This window comes from Capricornis sumatraensis, chromosome 17, assembly GCF_032405125.1.
Source record: "Capricornis sumatraensis isolate serow.1 chromosome 17, serow.2, whole genome shotgun sequence".
In the NCBI taxonomy this organism is placed as follows: domain Eukaryota; kingdom Metazoa; phylum Chordata; class Mammalia; order Artiodactyla; family Bovidae; genus Capricornis; species Capricornis sumatraensis.
The window spans coordinates 75,065,280-75,083,272 of NC_091085.1; the positions used below are offsets into that span (position 1 = coordinate 75,065,280).

The 17,993-nt window shown below is 44.7% G+C and overlaps 1 protein-coding gene across 2 annotated transcripts in view; it reads left to right on the top strand.

Annotated features, from left to right (window-relative positions):
• KREMEN1 (kringle containing transmembrane protein 1) overlaps window positions 1–17,993 on the top strand; it is a 51,043-nt gene that overhangs the window by 20,157 nt on the left and 12,893 nt on the right. For both annotated transcript variants that reach the window (XM_068990139.1, XM_068990140.1), the window contains exon 3: window positions 2,096–2,187. In XM_068990139.1, coding sequence (XP_068846240.1) covers window positions 2,096–2,187 — 92 coding nt within the window. The remainder of the gene's footprint in view (window positions 1–2,095; window positions 2,188–17,993) is intronic.

The window sequence follows — 17,993 nt, forward strand, 5'->3', positions numbered from 1 at the left end:
CTTTACCAAATCCTACATCAAAGCCAAACCCTGAATAGAGGGAGGAAAATGACAGTGAAATACTGTCTAAAGAAGGGCTTTGTACAAGTTCTCCAACTTTGATTTCTCAGCTGACACCCGACACCATGTTTGTCTTACGTGATGTTTCCAATGCCATCCCAGTCTCAATGTCTGAGAGATGGCGAGTGATGGGAATGAGCTTCTCTGGGCTCTGCGTATCTGGGTTGGGGGTGGGAGGACAGAGAGGCCAGGACAGCAGGGCTGGTGCTGGCACCTGCCTTTGGGCACAAAAAATAAAAGGACCCTTTGTGCTTCAGGGTGGCTTATCTTCTGGGCCGCACAATAGGCTGATCCCTCCCAGGCCTGATAGGGGCTGCTCCAAAAGCTTAGGCCGCAGGGTCTTTATGCCCATTTCCGGCCTAACCGGAGTGTCAGGTTTCCAGCCTTCTGAGTCCAATAAAGGGAGCTTGAAAAGCAACGGAGAGAGGCAAGGCTTTTCTGTGTCCAGTAACCCCGGCCATCTTTTGCTGTGTTTCAGCAGCACTGCCCATTATTGTCGTGGCCTCCCAGAATTGAAAAGACCTTAAAGGCATTTATTCCAAGCTACTTGTTTAGAAATGTGAAATAAGTCTTTTGCGATTATTACTGCCATGTCAGAAGTTGGTACCAGGGTAACAGGACTCTATGTTCTGACTGAAACTCTTTGGTGTAGTTTTCTTTAGAAGTTTCTGAGAAGTTAGTATTTTGACGTGAAAATAGGACCCATTTCTATCACATGTGAGTTGACTGGCCTGATCTGTTGAAAACTTGTCAGTGGAGTCTGGAACATGTGAATTTTATTTTATTGTTTAAAAATCACACAGTGTTCACTCTAGAAGACATAAGAAAATAAAGGGAATCAGAAAAGAAAAACATTAGAATTATTAATACCTATAGTTCCATCATCTAGAGATAAACTTTCAAGGATCTGGTGTATATCCGTCCCTAAATATATCTTTTCAAAAATGGGATTGTTGTCTTACATTGTCCCCTTCCAGCACTCTTGCCTGGAAAAATCCCATGGATGGAGGAGCCTGGTGGGCCGCAGCGCATGGGGTTGCTAAGAGTCGGACACGACTGAGCGACTTCACTTTCACTTTTCACTTTCATGCATTGGAGAAGGAAATGGCAACCCACTCCAATGTTCTTGCCTGGAGAATCCCAGGAATGGGGGAGCCTCGTGGGCTGCCCGTCTATGGGGTCGCACAGAGTCAGACACGACTGAAGCGACTTAGCAGCAGCAGCAGTCATACACTGTGTTTTAGAACTGCCTTTAAAAAAAAAACCTAACAAGACGTGTGAATATCTTTCCATGTTAATAAATGTGTCTCTATACCACATTTTTACCAGCTGTCTAGCTTTCCCTTATATGGACATATTTATTTAACCAACCTTTAATTGTTGTTTCTAACTTTTTTGCATTGTGAAAATGCTGTGGTGAACATCTTTGCAAGTAAAAATTTCCCTAAAATATAACATTGAAAGAGAAATTGTGCAGTAAAGAGCGTTTTGCGTATCTTGGGGTGCCGTCTATGGGGTCGCACAGAGTCGAACACTACTGAAGCGACTTAGCAGCAGCAGCAGCAGAACCTTTGACTCTGAGCCTCCAAGTCTCCATCTTGGCCGTTTGCTCCATTCGTTGTCTATGCACAGTTCTATGTGCACCTGTGCTGGCCCAGTCATGGCATCCGCATGTTCAGTTAAGGTGCCAGGGCTGTTTGGAATCATCTATTCAGTGGTCAGTTGTCCCGGTCACACTGCAGTGAATTTGTGTAGACACACTTCACCTGTGCTCACCCCCCACTCCCCCCTCAAGCTCTGAAGTTTCTGTGGCAGTGGACTGCATTGTTCTTGTAGTAATTACCACTTTTTTCTTCTTTATGAGAGGTGCCATTAAGATACATATGAATTATTAGAAACAACACAGAAGCTGAAGATTTTTTGTCTGTTTGGTTTGGTTTTGGTCGGGGGTGGGGGTTGGTAAAACTGAAAAGCAATGAGCCAGTTGACTTAAAACAAAGGGAATGTTACCGGGTGTGTCCTTTTCCCTCCCCAGAAACCCAGACGGTGACGTGAGCCCCTGGTGCTACGTGGCAGAGCACGAGGACGGTGTCTACTGGAAGTACTGCGAGATCCCCACCTGCCAGAGTAAGGCCCTGACTCCCCCTTGGCCCAGAGCACTAGGCTTTCGAGTGGAGGCCAGTACCCCAGCATGGGGTCAGGGGGAGGGCAGATGGTGCAGGCAGGCAGGTGGGCGTCCTGGAGCAGATGGGAGGAAAAGCCACCTGGGCTGAAGATTTTCACTTCTCTCATGGAGGCTTTTTGGGAAGGAGACCTTCAGGTTCTCTCAGGACCCCCTTCCCTCCATGGATAAGCCCAGAACTTCACCTTCCACTGGCGTTCCTCACACTGATTTTTTCATGGGTAGAGATGCACCAGCTTGGTAGCAGTCCAGAAAAAGAAACAGTACCTTGCACTTTGGGGAGTTAATTTTCAAAAATGAGGGAATTCCCTGGTAGTCCAGTGGTTAGGGCTCAGCACTCTCACTGCTGGGGCCTGAGTTCAATCCCTAGTTGGGAAACTAAGATCCCACAGGGTGTGGCCAATTTTTTTTTTTTTAAGAATGAACGAAGAGACTTTTATCAACAGTAAAACTAAGTTGTGACTCTACTTACTGTTTAGATTTGATGTACTGTGTCCCCTGAAAGCTGGTGTTTAGTAAATGTCTAATTAGATACCTTCAAAACCAATGCGATAGCTCCTTTCCTCACATTAGCATAAAGATGTTCTATTGTTATATTACAATAGCTCACAATTTGTCACTCCCTACTACAGGAAAACCCACTTTCTTCAGCCTTTTGGTACAAGATCTGTCTTCTAATCTGTTCATTCCTTCATTCCCTGTTCAGTGTTTATTATATGTATGTAAAGGCAGAAAGGTATCTTGATCCTCAGGGCATACGTGATATGTCAGGGGAACTTAGAAATATACTTGAAAATAAGGTTGAAAATGTTGTGGGAAGATTTAACATATGGAAATCAAAACTAAACATGGTAGCCATAAGGTGTTTACTAATCTGTGTTTATAATATCTTGTTAAATATGCCAGAGGAATAGAGTTTCTCAGTTCTTAGAGCTGAAGGAAAGGACTGCTCTTTCATAATAATCCTACCCAGACTTTTTCTCTCATGATTTAAATCTACCCTTTGTCCTGCCTTCTCTCCCACTCCTCAGGTCAGGAAGGGGTATGGAGGTCCAAGTGGGACCCAGGCCTCTCTCCCCATGCCCACCTCAGCAGTCTGAATTCTGCTGCCTCAAGGGGACCAGTGCTCAGTTTCGTGAGCTAAACTTTCACATATCTCACTACTGCCCAGCAGTTAGGCCCTCACTTCCCTGTCCTTCCAGCCTGGTATACCTTGATTCAGCTCCACCAAATTGAGAAAACTGTAAAGACCAGAAGAATAGGCTTTTGCCCAGGCTGCTTAATCAAATTTTTAAAATGAAAAACATCTCTTTTGGCTCTAGTTTTGTGAAGAAGGAAGGGGCAGGGGGAGAGGAAAGCAGATTTTCCTCGGTCCATTTGTTTTGCACAATGATGGTCTTTTAGTACCAGCCTATGTCATTCTCTTAGGAATGGCAAAGAGGGGGTTTCAGTCCGAGTGCTTTTATTTGGAAAGATAATCCTCAACTTTCATTTATAAAATATAATTTGGGCCAATGGAAGCAGACTCCCGTGGTCACTGAGACCGAGTTCCAGAGTAGAGAATTCCAGCAAAATAGTACGAACCGCCTAGGTCCCCTCTAATTTATCAGATGTGTCTCACTATTCCAGAAAAGAAAAACTAAATATTATTTTTCTTGAACGCGCTTTCATAACCCTCTCAGAGCTTCTAAAGCTGGCCTTAAAATGGTCAAGGTGGGAAGACACACAGAAGTTGGGAATGAGAACTGGGAGCCCTTGGTTTAGGGCAGTGGGAAGAGGGAGCCATATCTGGCTTTGGTCCTTTGGAAAACCCTTCTGTTCACCAGGGTCCCCACGAGCTGGCCCTCAGACCTTGAGTCTGCAAGGACATTGTGCTTTTAATTTGTCAGATTAACAGAGTTGAGAAAACCTCCTAAGCTGTTTGCAGCAGGAGACCTTGGTAATTGCCTGACAGACTCAACTGAGATCCAGCTTGCCTATTTTAGGCCAGTTTTGCCCTATTTCTGGATGTGGAGTCATAATTTTCATGAATAATACTAACCCTCTGTGTGAAGCCTGCTATTCATGATCAGCATTGAACTTGTCATACAGGAAAAGGCCTGTGACATGATCAGATTCCTGGAAAGTTCATATCTGAATATAACAGACCCAGCAGGAGCCAGGGGGAATGAATGTTTAGGGACAAAGCCGAATGTGGTTGAATGGTGGGCCATTGTGTGGAGACCGGAATCTCTGTTACGCAAAGAGCTAAAACGAGTAGGCAGGCAGAGACCAAGTCTGATTCAAAAGGGAGCAAAGAGAGATCTGAACTACGCTCTTGACCTATGGAGCCTGGATCAGAACTTACTGTTAAAAGGAGAACAACCCCCAGGAAATTGGATTTGCTCTTCAAACTGCTTCTGCCAATATGTTTCTCAGAAAACCCATTCTTATCACAGAGAGAAGAAATACAGATTTTTAAAAGGAAATCCCAACATCAAGTTTACCATCCCTGTTTGTCCCGCCTCCTGAATCTCTTAAGTCCTGTTGACTACTGAACAGGAAATCATTTGGCTTAATGTCCAGCCTTTGCGTGTCTGTCTCTTGTTAAATAGTCAGCCTCACCAGTCCTATTCCTGTTTATTTCATTGCTTTTGAGGGACAGGCACTGTAATACCCTGCATGGCTTTTGTTTTGTTCTCTTTTATCTACAAATTCTTTATAAAAGTTTCATACAGTTTTTGAAACTAAGTAGTCTAGTTGGGGGAGAACAGAACCTGCAAATGGTATTTAAAGACAAATACGATTTTCTTCACATCCCTGATTAGAGCCTGAGGCCACAGGCATGAGAAATTTATCATGTCGGCTCCAAGAGCTATTTTTGGTTTGCAATAAAATTTTCACCTGATTTCTACACACTCAACTATAAAAATTCCCCTTCGAATTAGGGAAATTTGAATCCTGACAGTGTTAGATTATATTAAGGAATCACTGTTAACTGTAATAGCTACAGTGATGGCATGCATATAGAGAGAGCCCTTTTAAATTACAAATACACACTGAAGTTATAGTATATCTGAGATTTGTTTTAAGTGATATAGCCTTCCAAAGAGTGAGTGGGTGGGACGGGTGCAGGGGAAACAGATGAAATAAGAATATTTTTTCTAAAGCAGCTATTTGTTGATGCTGGGTAAGGGCTCATATTCTTTCCTACATTTTGTGTATGCTTGAAAGTTTCAATTACAAAAAATAGTTTTTGTAATACTGAAAAAATCTGTAATGTTTAAAGAATTTTAAACTGAATGTGTAAACACATTCAAAGTATCCAGATTCAAGTGTATAAAATGACTCACCTAAACTGTACTTTTTAAACATAGTTCATAGGTATTTGGGTTAGTTATTAAACTTTTAATAAGTTTAATACTGTTAGTTATTAAATTTATTTAAAATTAGTTATTAAAGTTTAAAATCACAAGGACCTTAGAAGTGATTAGCTGTGACAAACGACATTATTTAAGCTCTAACCATATAGTAGGGGACACAGGGGTGGCATGGTCTGCAGCCAGTGGGGAACCCCTAGTTTAGAACTGAAGGCAGTACATAAACAGATGAGTATATGTGAGATGCTCTGCATACGTGAGATGAACAGAAGGACAGGAGCACTGAAGAGGGGGGGTCTGCTCTGCACAGGCGGGTGGCAGGGCTGCTTTGTCAGAGGGCTTCTGGAAGAAGTAGGGCCTTAGTGCAGGGCTTCTCCCACTTTACGGTACCTACCATCACTATTGCTTATTAACATGCAGGTTCTCATTCAGTACCTCTGGGACAGACCTGGGATTCTGTGTTTCTAACAGGCCCCTGGGATACTGGCACTGCAGAACTGCACTTTAAGCAGCCAGGGTAGGGTGGGGCAGAGGGAAAAGTTTGCATGCGTGCACACACACACACTGGAATTCTCATGCACATCAGTGTTGCTAAGACATCGGTTTTAAGAAAAAAAGGTCAGGAAATGAGGTCTGAGAAAAATTAGACGGGGCCAGATCATGGTCTGGGTACAAAACCTGACCCAGAAAGACAGTGATGAGGCCTGGGGGAGTGCCAGGGTCAGAAGGAAGCCCTTCTCCATTACTTCCTAAGCCTCTGTGTCAGGGATTCGGGGCATTGTTCCTCCCTCCTAATCTGGGAGAAGTTCTCTCCTGGTGGCATCATTCTCCCAGACTTGCCCTAGGAGGACGCCAGCAACAGCACCTCTGCCACTTGGGACCTTTGGTCAGTGACCTCACTGGCTTAAGTTCCTTTTAATTAAATGACACCCTGACTTTGTTCAAACAGATTTGTTGTTCCTTATAGAAATGCAACCCAAAAGAGCAGGGTTTGAAAGCTTCTAATTGTGATCCCTAATAAGAGTTTTTAAAGTTCAGTATTAGTGTATGTGCTGCCAAAGCGAGCACTAGAGTTTCTAAACTTCAGACTTTGAGTAAAAAGCCAAGGGCACTTTGGCAGTGATGGTCAAGGCAGGCCCTCAACTACAGAAAATGTTTTGCTTCTGTCAGCACGTTTTGCATTTTAATGTCAGAAGTAATTTTTTAATGTTTTAGCTTTTTTCAATTATTATTGAGTACCTCATATGTAAAGCACTTATATTCACATTACCTTTTCAACAATTCTGTGAAGCAGGTGGTATGTTCTCTCCCTCCTGCCCTCCTTGGTCAGATGAGAAAATGAAGCTGGAGTGGTTAAGTGATTTGATGAGGATTACCCTCTGAGCCAAATAGGATTTGAGTCTAGGACTCTTCATGGCAAGACCAACCAGTGCCCTTTCCCTCCCAGGACTTGTGAACAGCCCCATTTCCTTTATTTCCTTAAAAGTGGGGGGCTTGGGATGGAATCAGGCTAGAGTTGAGGTCATTCTTAAGAGTTTTTCTTTGGGGATTGTTTGGGAATTTGTGTTTGAAATTCTGATAGTATGCTGAATTATTAGGATTGCTTTTCAACACTGGGGAAACCAAAGGATTAACTCAGTGGCGACAGAGGGTCTGCAGTTCAAGCTGTTAGCCCCAAGCCATCTCCTTTCTCCTCTGAGTTTGGGAAATCCCAGGCCCCAGGAGTAAGCAGGCTGCGTTAGTATCCAGGAAGCATTCACTGCAGGCAGAGCCACGCTGGACACGTTGGGCCCGTCTCCACGGGTGTTCTCGGCCCAGCTGTTCTCAGCTGGGAAGGGGCTCCCCACAGGTGGACCCTTGGCATGAAACCATTCATCAGCGGCCTTGTCCCAGCCTCAGGGTCTCTCCCAACACCGTGTTCCTGTTGCTCTGAACTTCACCTTGAAAAAGACACATCTCTGCACGTCACTAACACTTTACAGCTAAATAATGAAACCTCAAACTGTAGCCCATAGCCAAAGCAATATTGAAATTGAAATGAACATTAATACTGTACTTTATGCAGTCTCATTTTTCACCTTTTAAGTGAATGAACCCTTTTAGGTTACCAGAATTAGCGGTCAGAATCCTTTTTTGATGATTTATTTTTTATGTTTGTTTTCCCAACTGGACTAAACTGTTCAAATACAGGCACAGGTTCTACAGTCTCTGTGAGGGACAGACCTTAAAGTGGTGGGGACCCGAGGTTTCTTTGAAACCTGTATTTGCTCAGTGGGGCTCTCATTTTATTTGGACTGTATGTCTGTTTATGGAGGGGTGCTAATAGAATTTATGGGGGCTTTCCCCCCTCAAACCATATATTTTAACAGTCTTCCACAGCCCCTTGCACAGTGCAGGCTTTAATAGTTCAGTCGCTCAGTCGTATCCAACTGTTTGTGACCCCACAGACTGCAGCACACCAGGCTTCTCTGTCCAACACCAATTCCTGGAGCTTGCTCAAACTCACGTCCATCAAATTGGTGATGCCATCCAACCATCTCATCCTCTGTCGTTGCCTTCTCCTCCTGCCTTCAATCTTTCCTAGCATCAGGGTCTTTTCCAATGAGTCAGTTCTTCACATCAGGTGGCCAAAGTATCAGTCCTTCCAATGAATATTCAGGACTGATTTCCTTTAAGATTGACCAAGGGACTCTCAAGAGTCTTCTGTAATATCACAGTTCAAAAGCATCCGTTCTTCGGTGCTCAGCTTTCCTTGTAGTCCAACTCTCACATCCATACATAACTACTGGAAAAACCATAGCTTTGATTAGGCAGACCTCTGTTGGCAAAGTAATGTCTCTGCTTTTGAATATGCTCTCTAGGTTGGTCATAGCTTTTCTTCTAAGGAGCAAGCGTCTTTTAATTTCATGGCTGCAGTCACCATCTACAGTGATTTTGGAGCCCCCCAAAATAAAGTCTATTACTGTTTCCGTTGTTTCCCCATCTGTTTGCCATTAAGTGATGGGACTGGATGCAGGCTGTAATAGATGCTCACCAAATATGCTTGCTGATGTGGTTGTCATATCTCTCCCAGGAAGAGACAACACAATCCAGTGGAAAGAACTCGGCCTCCAAAGTCCTTCACCTCAGGTTGGAATCATCACTTGCTTATAGCTCACGGCAAAATGACTCCTCTGTTAGCCTTGGTCTCCTCATCTCTACCTTCCAGGGTCATTTTGAAGATTAAATGAGTAAAATACACATGTCTGTGAGTCCAGGGACCTAGCAGAAGGTAGACAGAAAAGTATGGGCAGGGACTGTGGTGGCCTGTGCTGCCTCCAAGGTGTGGACTACCACTGGCATGTTCCTAATATCCAATTCCTAAACAGGTTCTTCCCAACCTTTGTTTTATTGCTGTCCAGTCCTGTATTATCTGATTGGCCCCAGGGCCCTGGAGTGTGCCTCAACTGCTTGGCTGGAGGCTGTTCCCCTGGGGCCTAGTGTGACCCTGTGCTCAGGGAACACCGGATGCCCTGCATTCCTCTGACAGTACAGTTTTATGGTTTCAGAACAAGCATATCTTGATTACTCATTGTTTTTGGCAGTGGATGTTATTTAATTTCTCATTAAAAAATTGAGACTTTCTGAACCAAGTGGACATTTTCCTCAGTGACAGTTATATATGTTGCATTTAAAAAATGTTCTAAAGCATATTAGTAGGTTAAAAAGGGAAAATCATTCAGATCAGTAAGGACAATTTTACTGATAATCTTTATACCAGCACTGGCCTGTAAAAAATACACATGAACATAAGGAATAGTCCCACCCTCAATCTTATGATGTAATTAGGAATCTGAGCTATAAACACAGGAGAAAATTGGAGACCAGCCACCAATTATATAAATAAGATTGAGTTATGTGGTAGAGAGCTGTGAGTTTTTGAAGTTGAGAGGGCTCGGTGAGGGTTGGGGAGCTGGAGGCATCATTAGGGAGAAAGGCCAGAGGGGCTGGAGGGGTCAGGGCCTCACAGGTCAGGGAACAAACAGACAGACAGAGACTTAGCGGAGGGACACGGGACTGCTTTGCATGTCGGTGGGAGTTACGCTGCCCAAGGAAAGGAGTGGACAGAGAGGAACTGAGTGGGAACCTTGAAAACCAGGGCTGATTAGATTGAGGCTCACATACAGGGAAAGCCCTCCTCATTCAGGAAGATGAACTCAGAAGTCCACCATATTCTATTAATCAAAGGAAGTCACAAGGTCAGTACTGATTCAAGAGGAGAGGAAATTGGTTCCAAGTTGAAAGTGGGGAGTCGCACACATGTATGAGAAGGGAGGAAATTATTAGAGCCTCCTATGGAGATGGTCTACCATGTTCTGTCCCCAGAAATTCACTTTCAAAGAAGGAACTCCTGCCAGAGGAGAACTGTCTCTGTGATACATCAGGGTCGTTATGGGGGTCAGAACCCTTAGGAACTTTTCCTGCCTTCCCCAAGGGTAAAATTTCATAGGGGAAGACAAGGCCTTGTTTACTTACTTATTTGGGTGAGTCGCTATGAGACTCAGACATGAGTAGAAGAATCAGAGTGACTGAAAATGAGAACTGATATTTAGAAGTGAAGTTACAGAGGTAGAGGGACTTCCCTTGAGCTCCAGTGGTTATGACTCCATGCTGTCACTTGCACGGGGCTTGGTTTGGATCCCTGGTCAGAGAACTAAGATCCTGCAGGTTGCATGGCATGGCCAAAAAAAAGAAAAGTTGCAGAGTTAGAATGGGGCCATGTTATGGTAGGACTTGGACCAAGCTGGCAACTCTCAGGTTTTTAAAGGAAGTTGTAGTTGGACAGGATGGAATACAGGGTGCTCATGGTCATGGGCTGAGAGTATGGAATAATCCACACCTAACCTATTGATGCTCTGAGGGAAGTCTTTGAAATGACTGGTCATCTGATAGGACTATCAATGGCATCATCTCATGTATGCTTAGTTCCTTATTCCCTTCTCCTCCAGAAGAGAGAATTCAGCTCCTGAGACACCAGTGTGAAGGCAGAAGGTAGTGAATGACATTATGATGTTTATAATAATCAGCTTCACCTGCCCCACCCCCGCCCCGCCCCATCCTACCTTCTGTAGCAGGAAACTTGTTGCTTGTTCTTGGAACTTTCCCGTCGAGGAGTTAGTAGAAGCCAGTATACATATATCATTTTGGTGTTTTGTTAATACTTTCAAACAGTGTACATTGAAAACAGAATCATTTATTCGTTTTCATAAAATTCTCCCGATGCATTTCATCACACATTAGTGATCAGAAATGATATATAATTTCCCAGTCCCTGCCCACAAGACCTGAGTAGGACCTGACTGAGTTGAAGGAAGATTCACCCTAACTCATGGATTGTGCGAGAATGAACTGCTGTTGGGTTTGATTGATTATAGATGGGTTGTGGTGTGGTGTATCTGAAGGCTATTGAATGCAACTTATAGTGCTTAATAAAAATCTTTATTTTTTAGTATAAAAAAGTAAAACAAGCAATCGCTGCATAGTTTCCTAAGGGCCAGATTTTATTTGTAAGAAAATGTAAAAGATGTTCCCCAGAGCCAGGGCAGAGTTTTCTAAAATGCAAGAGAGAAACTTTGCTTCCAGTTTCTTAAACAGATCTCTCAGATTTGGCAGTAGACAGCACAATGATGGATCAGGACTTCTTATGCAAATTACCAGCTGAAGATTTTTATTCAGATTGAACTTTTACAATAAAGGGCAGGCTTTCTTCTTTGTCAGGAATTGTCTGCAAGGACTAGAACTCACTCAAGCTAACTTGAGCGCAAGAGATTTATTGGAAGGGTGTTGGGAGAATATCACAGAATCCAATCCCTGTGTCTCAGAACCTGGGAAGGAGGTGCCCACACTTACCATCTGTCTGTGGGGCCACACGGTCTCACTCTCTGCGCCTCTCTCTCAGTATAGAGTCCATTCTTCCTCTTTGTAGACCAACAGAATCAGCTCACTTATCCACTCACGTGGCCCAGACGTGGCTTGTTGCCTTAATACAGGCTTGACCGAATCCCACAAGTCCTATGCCTGCAGTTCAATACCTAGAATCCTAATTCCAACTTCCTGGGAGAGGGAGTCTGGTGACCCCAGTGGGGATCAGCAGTGGCCAAGGATGGGGCTCGTAGGCCTGCCCCCAGCCAACAGCAGGTCCTCCAAGACAATGGTTCTCAGAGAAGGGCTGTTGGCCATGGAGGCCCTGTGGAGGTGTGAGGTGCACCTTCAAAGTGAGACCACAGTTATATCCAGTTGTAAAGGCTGTTTAGCAAGTCTGCATGGTTGGTTCCCAACATGCTTGTGGCAGTGAGAAGACAGTAGTTTCTGGGTTAATCTGAAGAGAGAACCATCTTCCCTCAGCTACCTCTAAAACTTTTACCTCTGTCAAGAACCCTGAATCTCTGAAAAGGTTGTTGGTAATTAACTGTCACATTTTAAAGCACCAAATGTGGTAAACAAGGGGTCCATTTATATTTTCAGATGATTTTTAAAAATTGAAAATGTGGAAGCCTCTTTGGTAAGAGAAAAAAAATGCATGACCAAGCCACAGGACTTTAAAGTGGTCTTGAAAGTAAAAAAGGAATTTGAGAACAAATATCCTTTTACAAATTGACTTTCCCTCCCTGCTTCTGGGAAGAACTCAGGGTGGGACACGGTCTGGAAATCCACTCAGCTGACCAGTCATGCTTTTGAAGACGACAATGACGTGTCTTCTCTGGCGAGACTTGGAGCCACACTTTCCAGTGATAGTCAGCAGCAGCGACAGCCCTCAAAGGCTGGCCTTGTGGTGCACAGAGCGCCAAGGGACTAACGTGTCTGCAGACTTAGCCCTTCATCTTAAGGAGTCACTTTGGTTTAGCTCCCAGACTGGCCTTATCAGGAGAGGAACGCCAAGGGAAAAGCCGTGGCGTGAGCACTCTGGAGCTGACCTCTGCTCTCCAGGGAGAACAGCCTCTCATGTATCCCCCACTCAGGGCCCTTAGCCTGGCTTCTTCTCGGTCACCTAGGAAACTCATCTCCTGTCTGCCTTCCTGAAAGGGCTCTGGGTTTCATGGGAAAGGCTTCCCTGGCAGTGCACTGGATCTACCTAGATGTAGAGGTTAACATTTTAATATCTGGAATCAAATCCAGTTTTCCAAGATAACTGCCTTTGATCTTATCTTTTAATTCAGTGCTGCTTTACTCTTCTGTCAACCCAGCAGGTTATTCTGGTTTGTGTGGGAAATGGTGAAAGCCTTTTTGTATGTAATGATAGCAAACAGTGTTTATTCAACACATACTATATTGCCAGGCCTTGTGGTGTTTACTTTATTTACATTATCTAATTTTAATTCTCACAAGAACCATTTGAGGCCCGTACCATCCACTGTGGATGAACCTGAGCTTAGAAGGGCCATGGCAGACGGACCCAAGTTCACCCTGGGGTCCGTCTGTCAAAAGCCCACATTTGTGATTGTTGCAAAACGCTGGTTGCTTCTGGACGGGTGATGGTAGCACCAGCGCCCTTCAGAACATTGCCAAGAACTGGGAAGTAGGCAAACAAACAAAAGCTCTGAGCTACTGTATGGACAGCTGAAATCGAGAAGGAAACGTAGAGGCCTCCCCTCTTTCAGAAACTATTCTTATTTTCCACACAGCTCTAATAAGCTCGATAGTTTTGTTGTAAGCCTACTTAGTTTTTAGTGTTAATTGCTCAGTTGTGTCCAACTCTTTGCGACCCCATGGACTGTAGCCTGCCAGGCTCTGCTGTCCATAGAACTCTCCAGACAAGAATACTGGAATGGGTTGCCATTTCCTTCTCCAGGGGATCTTCCCGAGGATCGAACCCCAGGATCAAACCTGGGTCTCCTGCACTGCAGGCAGATCCTTTGCCTTCTGAGCCACCAGTGAAGTTCATAAGCCTAAGCCTAAGAAGCAGCAAATTAAGAAGCTAAGTCAAGACCACAGGCACTGACAGTAGCAAGTAGGCACTAAGACTCCTTCCAGTGCTAATATTCTGAAGGTTCAGCAGCCCCAGCTGTAACCATGGAGACTGATTAACTGTTACAGTCAGACACAAGAACACAGGAAAGCACACAGTCTGGGGCCATTTGGTGACATACATCTGGTGATCTCAAGCCACCCAGAAACAAAGTATGTAGGTTAAACTAAGTTGTTTGTGTTTTTTTAAATTATCTAATGCATTTTAGAAGTTTCATCCAAAATGATGAAGATAGAATTTTACCTTTTAAAGTTAACCTCTAGTGGAGAACCTGGTTATCTGGAGTGGTGTTTCTAGCTAGCCAAAGAAGACAGTGAGAAGTCAAAACCTAAGTGGACGTCAAGATGCAGGTCAGCCCTCCTCTCACTCTGCTCTGCACCCTTGACTCCCTGCTGCCTGACAGGTACCTTAACCCACACTCTCCATGAGTTTAGCTGGCAACGTGGGACACATCTGTTCATTGAGCACCCAGTTTCGGGGCACCCACTGAATGGCTGGGACCATACCAGGCCCTGGGAATACAATGGTGTGCAGAAGATACAGTCTGGCCCTTAAGTTCATGGTTAATCGACGAATGAGACGTAAACAGGTGTTCAGAATCAGGTTTCACGCAGGCTGCTACAGGAGCACACCACAGGGGCGTGCAACCTTCTCTGTGGAATGGGAGGATGACGGGAGGCCTGTGGGGCTTCCCGAGGGGAATGATGCTCAGGCTGCCATCCTAGGCAGAGAAGAGTGTTCAAAGCAGAAGGAACAGCTTGTAAGAAAGGCCAGAGGCCAGAGAGCCATGTGCATGTGGGCAACTTGCAGATACACTATAATGTATCTTGGGTTTCATATAGAACGTGAGCCGAGGGACAGAGAGAGGGGTCATGCTGAGGGGGTGGGATAGAGGAGCAGCATAGATCAGGTAGGGCCTTGGGTCCCACGTGTGAGTTTGGACTTGATCCTGGAGGACGACCCGGGAGCTCTGAGGGTTTCAGGCGGGGCCCCTGCATACCTCTGTAGCTCCTGGTGCCTTCCCGTCTCTCTTTCACTGGTCACACTCACTTCTTTGTGTTCCTAAAAAAACCAGGGTCATTCTTGCCTTAGGCCTTTGCCCTTGGCCTTCTTTCTGCCTGGAATGTACTGTAAAGGTTATTCTGGTTGCAGTGTACTAACTAGATTAGAGTAGGGTGAGCCTAGAAACAGGGAGATGGAACAGGAGGCTGATAGAATAATCTGAGTGGGAGAGGTGTATGTTCTCAGTCATGTCTGACTCTTTGCAACCCCAAGGATTGTAGCCCACCAGGTTCCTCTGTCCATTGAATTTTCCAGGCAAGAATACTGGAATAGGTTGCCACTTCCTATTTAGGGGATCTTCCTGGCCCTAGGATTGAACCCACATCTCTTGTGTCTCCTGTATTGGCAGGCAGATTCTTTACCACTAGCACCACCTGGGAAGCCCCGGATGGGAGGGGACAGTGGCCTAAACCAGGGAAATAGCAGCCTGGATAGAGAGGTGGACAGGTGTCTGAAGTATTTTAGGAGATAGAACGGACAGTGTCTGGCAGGCAGTTGACATGTTGTCAAGGACGATACTAAGGCCTCTGTTGTCCAGACAGAGGGAGCAGCAGCATGGTGTGGGCTGGTTTCCAGGTTCTGTCTCCCTGGGGTGTTCTGGAGCCTCACTGCCCTCCTGGAACTGAACATGAGCTCCCTGAATTTGCTTACCGAATTGTTGTGAATAAACCTGATAGGTTCCAGCTGCATCCACGCAAACCATGACCTTGTTTATGTCTAATGTTAACATTTATGATTCTGTGCCTTGGGCTGTCTATAAATAAATACATAATAACATGCCTATTTGTGAGCATGGAATGGAATAAATGATACAGAAATCAGAGTAAATGACCAAGATGATCACAATCAAGTAGCTCTTATTAAAAACCATTAAACGCATGCTTCAGGTTTCCATGTGTAAGGCCCCTTTAACAAGCTTATCCGATACACCCCTAACTAGAGATGCTTAGCTCACTGCATTTGTTTAAACTCTAAAGCCCAGCCATTCCCAAGCCAGGCCCCCACTGAATGCTGAACTCCTACTGCCTAGAGCTTTTCTGTTTACATTTGCTACTATAGAGATTTGGTTTGTTTCCGAAAGATGCATTTTAACATTTGTGTGGTGAGCCACATTTGTTATATTTGACCCATGTGTGACGCAAGGGAGAAGGGTAACCACTTTGCTTAGAGGGGGGGAGGGTGACTCTTTGGGTTAGCTTCCTGCCAGTTTAAAACGAGCTGGTTAGATGTAGATGGTGGCAGAAATTGAAAAGTGTATGTGTGTGTGCACGTGTGTGTGTTCTTATGTGCCAAAAACTAGTATGGGTGTAAAGTTTACTCAATTGGACCATGCTGCTTTCCAGTCTTAAACAAAAAGTGCTTTCTAAGAATCTATATGTCTCACTTTGGAATTGGATAATATGTAACTCTGACTGGCTTAGAAGTGCTTCTAGGACCAGACTTCATTCGTGTCTTTTATCTTGAGTGATGTGAACTGTAAGGAGCCAAATAGAGACTATAGGGAAAGGGCTTCATCTGATGGTGGAGTGATTCCATAAATTAATTACACAGATGAAAAACTAAGGGGCAGAGAGGTCCGTTTGTCCATTGTCGTTTAGTCGCTAAGTCGTGTCCAACTCTTTGTGACCCCATGGACTGTAGCCCACCAGGCTTCTCTCTCCATGGGATTTCCCAGGAGAGAATACTGGAGTGGATTGCCATTTCCTTCTCCAGGGGATCTTCCCGACCCAGGGATTGACACTGTGTGTCCTGCATTGGCAGGCTGATTCTTTAGTGAGCCTAGCTGAGCCACCTAGGAAGCCATAATTTGTCTGTGGCTCAGAATACATTCCTTTACTCAGTGAGCATATATTTAGATGCATGTTATATAGGTGTGTTAGTCATCTACTGCTGTAACAGATCACTCTAAAATTCAGTGAGCACACACATTTGTCACTCACACTTTCTGTAGGTCAGGAGATCTGGACATGGTTGACCGGGTCCTCTGCCTCAAGGTCTCCAGTGAGGCATCTGCCAGGGCCAGGGTCTCATCTGAAGGTTCTGCTGGGGAGGATCTCCTTCAAGCACGCATAGCTTTTGGTGGGATTCAGTCTCTGCAGAAACTGGAAGTGTCAGCTTCTTGCTGGCTATTGGCTGAAGGCCGTTCTTATGACCTCTGATGTGATACATTGCTCTATTAGAATATATAAGCCAAGAAGGCAGTAGAGAGAGTCTACTGGCAAGACCAAAGTCAGAGCTCTTGTAGTCCAGTCACAGAAGTAACTTCCCTCAACTCTACCACATTCTGTTGGGCAAAAACAAATCCCTTGTCCAGCCCACACTCCAGGGGAGGGAATCACACAGGGGCACAAACACCAGGAGGTGGGGTCACATATATTTAGGTTTCTTTATTCTCAGTTGCAGCTTTTTCTACTAGACCAGACCATCTGACTTTTGTAGTTGTGAAACGCTAATATGTCCACTGTGGTAAACAGAATAATCCCCCTCCCCCAAAAGTCTACGTTGTAACCCCCAGAATCTTCAAACATGTTACCTTATGTGGCACACATGATGCAGATGAGAATTTTGACATGGGGAGATTATCCTGAAGTACCTGGTGGTCCAGTGTCATCACACAGGGCGTGTAACAGAGAGGCAGAGAAGGTGCTGTGATGACAGAAGCAGAGGGGGAAGGCAGAGGCTGGAGTGGTGCAGCCACAGCTGAGGAATGGGGGCAGCTTCTTCAGGAGACAGCAAGGGCCAGGCTGTGCCCTGGAGCCTCAGGAGGAGCCAGAGTTCTGCTGACACCTTGATTTTAGTCCCCTTAGACCCATTTAGTACTTCTGACCTCCGCAACTGTAAGATGATGAATTTATGCTACTTTAAGCCACTAGGTTTGTGGTCATTTATTGCAGCAGCAATAGGAAACTATTAAATTCACGAAATGACCTGGTAAAACCAACTTGTGGGGCTTTTTGAGGGGACAAGGGAGACACAAGGCATAGGATGATAGCTTCCAAGAGCTTTTTTTTTTTGTCCTCCAGTGACTCTGAGACATAATTTATATATTGTAGTTTCTCTGTTTTTAAGAATCTATGCCTAGTTCTTGTCAATACTAAATTCTATCAATATTTATCAACAAGTAAAAAAAATCTTAGGGTCGGTTTTATGGGCTTCACATACTTGTCAAAATAAAACAAAGATGTAGCAGTTAGCAGAGGGCACCAAGACTTCCATTTTTAACACTTGCTGCTTGCTATTTATTTGCACTTTAGGAATGGAAATATGGGCTGAGATGAAAGTACCTGGCACAACACGCTTTTCCTTCTTGGTGTTTCACAGCCAG